We start from the raw sequence: 10,842 nt of genomic DNA on the forward strand, positions 1-10,842 counted from the left end.
TACGCTCAAAATTTGCTTTCGTGTACAAAGATTTATCATTAAATTCAAATTAACTAATAGATACATTACATGACTTTCTCAATTATCGTAGTTCACTCGACACCTACTAATGAACAGCAGAACGGTTATCTACTCTCTCACATTTTTAATTAAGAAGTAGACCATTTACAATAAGAATGTTTGGTTAATGAATTTACAGATGTGAAAGAATTGTTTAAAGTAGCCACTTTATATGAATTAAGTAGATTATATGTATACTACGTTTAATGTTAAGCAAATATTATAGGTCACAACGCCAGACAACATTTTCACAATCATTTACATTTTAATTTTATTTAATATCATTTAAAATTACGTGTTAATGAATAATATTAACATTGTACATCATATTGATAACTATAATATAGCCTAATAAATAATAATTTACGTGAATAGAAAAATAGTTTCAAGTCATATTATGATTAATATTTTTGAAATTTTAATTTACAACAAAATAATTGAAATCACTATATTTTGTTGAAATATCCAATTTTGTAAAAATTTGATCTTCAAACGCTTGATAAAAAAATTGTACTATAATATCTTTTCAATCCTTATAAATTGCTAAATAATATAACTTGTAAGTTAAAAAGAGCCTGGTATTAAATTTTTTTAACCAATTTAAAAATTATTATCAACATCTTTTTATTTTATTTTTATTTTTTTTTTTTTTGTACAATCTGTGAAATATTTTTACAATAAGTACAAGTGATAATAGTAGTTATGATCTTTTGACTAAAAAAAAAAAAAAAATGTTATGACTATACACACAAATAGATTGCATTATTAGTTTAAATATAATGATATTTTTATCGAGAATAGAAAATTATAATTTAATTTATAGAGAAATGTTTCAAGTTTTTATGGTTAATATTTTTTTAACTAACTTAAAATATCTATAAGTAACATAAAAAGAGCTAAAATATTTTGAAATTTATAACATTTATTCATGTCTAAAAAATGCTCATATTAACACTTGATAAAAAATGTCTTTCTCCACAAGTCATCATATCTTATTCGTTTATTAATAACAACAAAAACAAATTCAATTTTATCAAAAACTAGTTTTATTAAAAAATACATGTTTGTCCATATTATTTTTCTCCGATTTTTTATTAGAAACCACTCCCGAAGTGAATGCTATTGAAGCATTTTTACTGTTCCAAAATGTGATGATAATCACAAAAAAAAACCTATTATTTTAATCTCAATATATTCACCGCTTGGGTTAGATTCTAAAAATAAATTTGTCGACCAGTTAGACTCATACTTAGACCCAAAAATCTTTTAGAACGCTTTAAACTTTAAACGGAATAACTAAAAATTAAATAAGCTTAAAGTATATCAATTTTATAAGTACTAATTATAAAATTATATCTCATATGATTTCTGTAATAATAATTTTTATATAGATTGTATAATTTAACTAAATTTTTATGATCACAATTCACAATAATATAAACTGTTCATACCTACGTAACTAATAATACTATTTTGTTACTCTAAACAGAATATTGAAATATATTTAATGTTTGTTAATACAACACTGGAGTGATAAAATAGTTGTATATGATGCGCCGTATAAAAATCGTGTCCTATCAGAGTATGTACCTATACTCACCATTTGTACCATTTGTAGATAAATATACCTCTTAACAATTACATGTAATTAACAAACAACACTACAAAAGTGGAAAAATATAATTTACCAGAATTTCATGAAATTCTGTATTTAATAATACATAGAACACATAAATATAATCATATCCAAACTATTTGTCACATTTCGTATCGTAGACTACCTAGTAGTTATTTTCGTAAATTTATGGAAGAACTGATATATTATATAGGATGATTCGCACCCTGTTTTTTACTCAAATAATAAATTTATTCAAATTTTAATTTTTGGAATTTTTAAATATACTTTTATAAGTATTTTTTGTTAAATGCAAAGTTTCACACCGTAACCCATGTATACCTAAAAACGCAGCTAAGTGTTTTTAGGCCCACAATATTGTTTTGATCGTCATACCAGCAGCATACCTGTAAAGAAGGTGACATGGGCATTGCTCCCCCACGGGCTGTATAACATATGTGCATTGTAATTAATTTTTACATATTTAGATACAAAGAAATTAGTACACCAGTTAATGATATCATTAAAAGATTCTTTTTTAGGAGTTAGATTTTTTGTTATAATGTTATAAACATGCATTATACTATATTTAAATAAGTAAAAATTTCTTGTTTTATATATTACAATTTTATAGTTTACAATTATAAAATAGCCTATATAATATAATCTATAAATATTTCAATGCAGTTTGTATTGAGACTAGGCGACTAATCTGTTCCGGTCAAAATACACGAAAAATAAGCCACTATCGTATCAGATCTGCCGTATTTAGTTTCATAATACTATACAAGTTCCGAGCTATAAAAATTCTAGTCAGAGTACCCCTATTATTTAAAAAGTTTTTTAGATATGTTTCAGTATAGCTATAGTGTTCAAGCAGATGACCAACAATCCGGTAGATAATTCCGTTTTCCCGATTGGCATCAAGGCGAAGTTATACCCGTTAAAATCACAAACCATTTCCCGATTAGGATTGAATACGGCGTTACTATTGGCCTTTTAGTAGGGTATAATCGTCTTATTTTAAAAACAAAACTTAATAATATTAAATCAATGTCCGTGAGAAGATGGAATCAATGACTGTGTTGTCTTGATTAACCCCTCACGAATCATTTCAACTTACCTATTAAATCAATTATCAAGAACTCATGAATAACGAATCGGTATATTTTTGCCCGATTATTATTTATTATTGACAGCACATTGATAACCTCTTTCTGACGTTTTTCAGCTGCTAGTTTACACAGTCACGAGGGCGATATCTGTTCCTTATTAAATAAATTTGAAAATAATATAATATAAATGGATGCCATTGCCGAAGTAAAAAATTTAAGAGATCAATAAAAAATATACTAACAATACTCTTTTTCATGGATGAATTAATAGTTTTAAATAGTATTATGTCGTTTTTGCCATGTAAAGTTTTAAGATATCTAAATTGAGATCCCTGCCGTCTATTAGCTTCATAGTTCTTAGTCTCGCAGACAATGAATAATGAATATATTGCATAATGTATATTATAAAAAAAGGATATTTTGTGTCCGTCGTTCGTAGCATAGTGTTTTATTTTTAAAGTTTGTGGATAGACTACGGTTAATTATTATTTAAGAATAAATATCTTTTGACTTCTATAAATTGTATGTACAGAAACAGCACTGCAAAGCTGCAGCAGAATGTTTGAAGTTTATGTATTTTTACTTTTTTTAGTAATAACTGAAAAATGCAGTCGTTGAAGATACAACTTAATACCTTAGTACACTACCGCCTATGTATAATATGTTTTCTACTAATTGTATACCTTGTTGGTACCTCCTACTTAGTATTTACTGTGGTTGAAATTTAAAAGTATTTTTGTATACCTAATCTAAATGGAAACAAGCAATTTACTTAACTATACTTAAGTAGTATAGCTTTAAGTATTGACTTTAATTGAGATGTTATATAATTGATACACGATAAAGTAGCCAATAGGAGTCTCATACTCTCATATCGAAACAAACTTTTCTGAATTTCTGAAATTTTGAGTATTGTAGAAATGTAGATTGTGGAATACCTTCAATAATATAAATACTTTTAATTTTAAACTGTGGTGGTGGTACTGTCGGTACTGAGCGTCTGTGCGTTGAATCTGACCATAAACAGTTGGTAACTTGCATACCGTCTGTTTACTAATATAGGTATGTAGTAGGTAGTCGTAGTATATGTTTATAAATTGTAATATACTAATATGTCTTCACAGTTCATAGTCTACACTACACTCTACTTTTAGTCTTCCGGTCTTCGCAACAAGAGTTATTACTTTTGTGAAATGTGAATTTCTAACTGTCATTGAACTTCTTTAACTCGATTTGCATTTTATTATCTTTTCTATATTAGTGAATCGTGTCACAATTTTTAAAATGTAGTACGAAATTAAAATGGTATTTACTATAGAGTATAGATTTATAGAGCAACCTTTCAATCGTTTAGTGACAACTTTGTAAATAATTTTATGTATTTCATTAATAATTTATGCAAAAAAAAAAATTAAGTATTTAGTAGGTATTCTATAAGATTCATTGAATCTAATAATTGCAATGGGTTCTGAACGTGATGAATCTCATTGCTTTTCGAGTGATAGCAGTGTTTTGCCTTCGTCTAATTTGATATTGTCTTCTAGTTGTGAGTTTATATCTCCAGTTTATTATATCTATTTTAGTTTTCATTTAACTATATGCATTTTTTATTATTTATTAAGTGCAAAAATAATTCTCATTCTTAAAATAATCAATAAGTAAAGAATAAATTTATTAATATTGTTTTTCAAAAACAAATCTTCTTATTGATATTAAAATATATTGTAGTAATGTACTATAGTTTTACAGAATATGATTTCATAACATTAACCTCAATAAGTTAACTTATGTGCACTGGCTACTTAAATATTTTCAATCCTAATTATTTATATATTATGTAATTAAATAATAAAAGTATATTTGGTTTTCAGTCTCATCGATAACAACAAGAGGTTCAATCGAAAAAAGTTTTTTTACAATAATAGATCCTACCATTACCAGTACTACAGAAATAGAAGTAAGTTTTTTTTAAAGATGTTAAGAAATAATTTGCATTATATCTATTTTATATTATATAACCCAATCATGTAATTAAACATATTATGTTATTAAATCAATGTGTTATGCATTTCCTTTATTTTTTATTTTTAAGGAAATAGTGAATATTTGGATGAACAAATTTAAAGAAAATCCTAAGAATGGTACAATTAAGTTATTTGCTGTCATAATTAATTGTTTTGATATTGATGTTTGTGAAGATGCATTCATTAACTTTAATTCTGTTCTAATCTTTGCAAGAATTAATAAATGTTTTGAAACATTGGTATGATATTTATAGTTAATAACTATTGTTTATCATTATTATTTATTAATTTCTAAGTAGGTATAAGTATAATTTTACACTATGCTGATTAAATTTTTTAGGCAAAGACCGGTTCATTGATTTCTCCTGAAAAGGTTAAAAAATCAGTAGATGTGCAAAAATCATTAGAACTTTTTACTGAAATTTTTCATTTTCATAGTAATTTATTTCTTGAAAATGATACAAATAAAAGTTATTTTATATTTCTGAGAGACATTCTTACTAGAATATCACAATCTAATTTTGTTGGACCTAGACTTCTAGCTACAAGTTTTGGTAAACCCAAATATGTTAATAAATATATTTTTAATTTTATTTAAATATTTTTTTATTTAGGTTTAAAAATAGTTACTGGTTTTATACAGTCCAATAATATTGAACTTGTAAAAAATGATCTCGATATATTATTAACAGAATTTTTAACAAAACGATGGAAGTAAGTTAACTACAATCAGTATACAGAATTTTGTATTTATAAACTTACTTTTACATGTATAAAATAATTATCCATTTATTGTGTAACATTAATTTTATTTTTATTTTTCAGAGATACTATTTGTTTTGTACGAGAAAAAGTGTTATTAGAACTAACATGTTGGATTAATATTGATTCTATTAGCTTTATTAATGAATTTTGGATGTATATTTATTGGGCATTAGGAGATCAAAGCACAAGTATACAAACTATAGCTCTTAAAGTAAATATATTTTCTTTTATCTGCGAGTTGAAAATTTTTATTAATGTATTTTAATTATTTGAGTAATTAATATTAGTATTATAATAGTTAAAAAATTTCTGACTATTCTAAATTAAAATTTTTATTTTTGAACCTTTTAATTGACTGAAAGTTTGTGTTGGAGGTAAAGGAAGATCTTAATATGTTGCATCAAAGTACTGTTAACGTCAAATATAGTTACCTATCAACAAAGCAATAAATCGCTGTTTATTATCAATTCCTAAATTTGTAGTAATATTTCTCAATTATTTTTAGATTTCTAATGACATATTAAGTATGCACAGTAATATTCCAAAAGTGAAGATGTTGATAAACAAAATAGTTTCTGTTCTAGCTAATCTACTTTTATCAACTAATGATGAAGTGGTAATTTCAGCATTAAATTTATATTCCATTTTGCCAAGGTTTTTATTCTTAAAATAAAATAATATTTAAAATGTTTATTTATATTTTCTTTTACAAATTTTAGTATAGATGAAGAAAATAATGAAGAAGATCACATGAATAAGGTTGAGTCAATAGCATTAGAATTAATTTTTTCTGAAAAATCTAAGATTGCCCGAGTTGCAGCAAAACATTTTATGAATCAAATGGTTAATTCTCAACCAAATGTATTTGAACAATTGAAAGTTCTAATAGTTATTTTAGAAGGTGTTCCATCACAGATTAAATTGATTGCAACCTCCTTTTTTGTTAATGCTATTTATGATTTATGCCCTATACTGACTGACTTCAAATTAATATCTCAATTATTAACTTTAAACAATCTTGAAGATACAAAAAAACACAATTTTTTAATTTTATTTATGTATGTTGTTAAATGGTTAATTACTGGTGTTAAACCAGAACATAAAATTGCTTTTACGGGAGATCAAAACGATGTAAGTACTGATGTTTAATTTTCCATTTATATAAAATATATTAAGTAATAACTATAGATAATATTTAATGATATTTTAAGAAAATGCATCTTTAAATTTTGTTTTATTTTTAAACATGTTTCATAATCATTACCTAACCCTAACTTTTATCTAGTTACAAAAATGGTTATATATATATATTATAGCACTGTTTTTATTGTTTTTGTTTTTTTTTTTTTTTTTGTGATAATTGAATAATTGATACCTACTATAAAAAAGTAGATAGCATTATAAAAAGTGTTTTAATAATAAACAAAAAAACATGTACATTTAAACATTTACTTAATTGTTAATATTTAACTTTATACTATGTAATGAATAAATTAAAAATTATATTAAAATAGATTTTTATGAGAATAAAATAAATTAAAAATTAGAATATATTCATTATACTTTACAATGTATGTTAAGTAAGCTGTTATTTGATTTGGATAGTATTATTGATATCTATCAATATTATTATTTCTGTTTCATAAATTAAACTGCAGAAATAACTTAAATTTGACTTAAACTATTTATTTAATAATAAAAACTATAATATTTTTAAAATTTTTCCCAACACTTTGGATATTGGCTATATGTGAATTCTATGGTTTCAAAATTTTTTGTTTTATATATATAAGGTATAATTTTTGTTTAATCCAACAATAATTTATGTCCAATATAATTTATATATAATTATCTAATTTAAAAGTATATAAATTATGTATTCATGACATTATATAACACATGTGTATAACTTAATTTTAGATTATTCAGTTACATATTAATACAATTAAAAAGATAGAATATACTACTTATATGGTGGTGCATTTACTAAATCAATTTAAAGAATGTAATGTACCTACACATGCGTTTTCATTATGGATTTTACTTCAGTTTATTGATTTTAAATTACTCCAAAATAGTAAGGTATTTGTTATATTTTGAAATATATTTATTTTAACTACTTATTTATTAACTTGGTAACTATATATAAACAATAATATTTTCTTTATTTTAAATTTTAATATAGATAATATCTGAAATATTAGATCAAGGATCTTTATTTTATCACACTTGGAATATTCCTACTATTTTAGAGATGATTTCAAAATGTATTCATATTATGACATCAAATCTTGAAGGTTCCGATCAAAGTTTGTGTTTGAAATTTATTAAAGATATAGCAGAAGTGAATATTAATATTTTAAAAGCTGCAATTGAAAATCCTACAAAAAATGTAATATTTTAAAAAATTTTAAATACAATTTATTTATATTTTTTTTTTTTGTAAATACCTATGTATATATTATGCTTTATTCAAGTTAAGAAATTAATCTGTAATTAGCCTGCATACTGGTAGCTTAATTATATTTATGTACAAATGTTTGAATTTGAGAAGGTAATGAACAAAAAAAATTTATCACCAATGGGTTCTCTTTGTAACTTAGACAGAGTAAATTTATAAAATAAAACATTTTAAAGCTTCTACAATAAAAATTAAATCCATGGTCAATTAGTATATTTTAAATTATATAAAATAACTGTATTTGTTTTTTCAGACATTAAACTTACAGAGTCAAAAAAATTCGTTAATTAAAATATGGTCTCTAGCAAAATATAACCTTATACCTGAAGACTTAAAACCGTTAAAATATTTATCTTATTATGTAACCAACCTAAACAATAACTCGCCAACCAATTTAATTGTTTCTGTAAGATATTTAAAATAAATACACATGATTTCTATTTTAAAATTATATAAATTATTTTTAGGAATTTGCTTTAAGTGCTTTCATGGAAGTATTCAGAAAAACAATATTAAAAGTACCAAAACAATTTCAAAATAATTTTTGTATTGAACAGTCTGAAAGTATTGTGGACAATACATATATTACTTTTCTAAATGCCATGTTAATTACATCAAGTAAATATGAGCTTCAAGTATTAAACATCTGTGAGACTGTAAGATATTTTTTTATTTATACATTTATTTTATATTAACATAGCTTTTAGTCAGTTATCTTCATTACTGAATTAAATTTTTTCATTACTTTCAGGCATTTTTAATTGTTAATGATTTATTACGAATTAGATTTAACATAGATAAAACAAATTATATACTTGATGATGATCAAAATATAAAATTAAATGAGTTTATTTTTTCTTTATGCAATAACTGTGGTATGTATTACTTAATATGAATAAATACATTATTAAATTTATTGAATGATTGTTTTAAAATTTATTTTAGAATACAATGATGATTTAAATACTTTAAGACTTGTTGAAGTATTTGTACAACTTATACAGGATGGTCTAATTGAAATGAATCATTTAATTACGTTATTACAATTTGTAAAAAAGGTATTTACTGTGTAATATTATAATCTAAATTAATCAAGCTTTCTGGAACATAATGTATTTTTAAGGAATTAATTGAGCATGTACTTGAACCAGTTTTTAATTACTTTTGCAAAAAAGAAACGGGAGATCAACTTAGCGATGTAATTAATTTATATTTGGTGTACATGTATGAAAATATTATTTCTCAAAAATCAGACTTTAAAAATTATACACTAAAAGATTTAGTAAGTGGTTTTATTAATAATATTTGAATTATATGTTTTCTTGCATTATATTATCATATTTTGTATAAATCGTAAAATAAAATAATGTATAATATATATTTAATCTAAAAAGATAAATCTTTCCTATCTCTTTTACTAATTAATAACTTCGTATACAGATTTTTTCGAATTAACCATTACACAAAATGTTATACAATCTGTATTTAAATTTATACTTACCTTGTGATTAACATATGTTAGGAATGGCAAATTTTTCTATCATGCCAAAAATTGCATGATTTTTGTTTTTTTGCATTTCATTAAATTATAAAAATATTATATAAGTTTATAAATAAGAAAAAATGTGCTAATTTAAATATATTTATTGTATTTTGTAAAGAAAAAAAAGTAAGATATTTATTATAAGTAATATTAGTATTTAATATTATACTTTAATGTTCAATATTTTGTTTAATATGTTTTTTTTTGTTGTACACATTGATGCTGATAATGAAAAAGTATATTTTATATTATAGTCTCATTATTTATTAATAAAAAAACTTAAACATATATTCTTTATCAAAATATGATAATAATAATTATTGTAATTGTTAAATTTTTTGCTTATTCATTACTAAGAAATTTTAATTTTTTGATTTTGATATATTATTCATTAAAGATATTTCAAAATTTTAATTTCAGACTGATGTGACTACTATAATTACACGTATCTTATGTCAATGTATTGATCAAATAGGAAGACGTTTAGTATCAACAAATATTCATCGACATGGTATCCAATATGCAATGAGTGATTCATTAAGTAACCCTTACAGTGAATATCCATTTAAACAATTCTTTTGGATTCTTGTATCTATGTGTGATACCTTAATCCCATATGATGCACAACGATTGTAAGTAAAATATTGATTTATCCTTATTCATTGTAACATATTATGATTATATATTCTAAATAGCAAATAAGATCTTGGCATTAAGTTTGAAATTTGTATTATACATGATGGTTGTTCATAAATATTTCATAGTTCTATAGAGAAATACACATTTTTATTTTTTTTAATTTACTTAAATGATTTATTTTAATTTTGTTTAGAGCTAGTGATTTTATAAGTAAACCTGCTACACAAGAATTAATTAATTCTGAAAATGAATATGTACTTGGATATTTGTATAAATTATTAGAATTATGTGATACTGAAGAATGTTAATTTTTTGGTAAGATTTTGAAGTATAATTTTAATATTGTTACTATATGATTATAAGTTATTACTAACATTCTGTGAGAGTATAATTATATGTTAAAATTATAATATAATTGAAAAGGTATCTGCATATTTTTTAATGAAGTAAAATTTAAATGTATGTTTATTTTATGTATTTTCTTTATCTTATTTTCAGAATCATCGATACAATAAAAAAAATCCATGTCAACAAATATTAGAAACATATATTAGAAGTATATTTAATTATAGATAGTGTAATATTTAATAATTAAACATTTTTATTTTCATTTTTAAGCA

General features: G+C 22.9%; 1 protein-coding gene across 1 annotated transcript; it reads left to right on the forward strand.

Annotated features, from left to right (window-relative positions):
• The first annotated feature begins 3,933 nt into the window (after window positions 1–3,933).
• Window positions 3,934–10,800, forward strand: LOC112603211. Its single transcript, XM_025351699.1, has 18 exons — window positions 3,934–4,336; window positions 4,662–4,747; window positions 4,883–5,053; window positions 5,155–5,368; window positions 5,429–5,528; window positions 5,640–5,790; window positions 6,085–6,233; window positions 6,299–6,710; window positions 7,500–7,661; window positions 7,765–7,971; window positions 8,294–8,446; window positions 8,508–8,696; window positions 8,792–8,915; window positions 8,986–9,098; window positions 9,164–9,322; window positions 10,004–10,215; window positions 10,416–10,537; window positions 10,721–10,800. The coding sequence occupies exons 1-17, from the start codon at window positions 4,252–4,254 to the stop codon at window positions 10,528–10,530; spliced, it is 2,802 nt and encodes a 933-aa protein (XP_025207484.1). The 5' UTR covers window positions 3,934–4,251; the 3' UTR covers window positions 10,531–10,537; window positions 10,721–10,800.
• The last annotated feature ends 42 nt before the right edge of the window (window positions 10,801–10,842 follow it).

Source organism: Melanaphis sacchari, unplaced genomic scaffold, assembly GCF_002803265.2.
Source record: "Melanaphis sacchari strain LSU unplaced genomic scaffold, SCAv2.0 Contig105_pilon_pilon, whole genome shotgun sequence".
Taxonomy (NCBI): Eukaryota; Metazoa; Arthropoda; class Insecta; order Hemiptera; family Aphididae; genus Melanaphis; species Melanaphis sacchari.

What these genes read in the sequence shown, in the direction of transcription:
- LOC112603211 (XM_025351699.1), top strand. Translation starts at nt 4,252, where the DNA reads ATGGGTTCTGAACGTGATGAATCTCATTGCTTTTCGAGTGATAGCAGT. An exon ending in TTTGATATTGTCTTCTAGTT is followed by an intron (nt 4,337 to 4,661) that starts GTGAGTTTATAT and finishes TTTGGTTTTCAG; the next exon opens with TCTCATCGATAACAACAAGA. An exon ending in CCATATGATGCACAACGATT is followed by an intron (nt 10,216 to 10,415) that starts GTAAGTAAAATA and finishes AATTTTGTTTAG; the next exon opens with AGCTAGTGATTTTATAAGTA.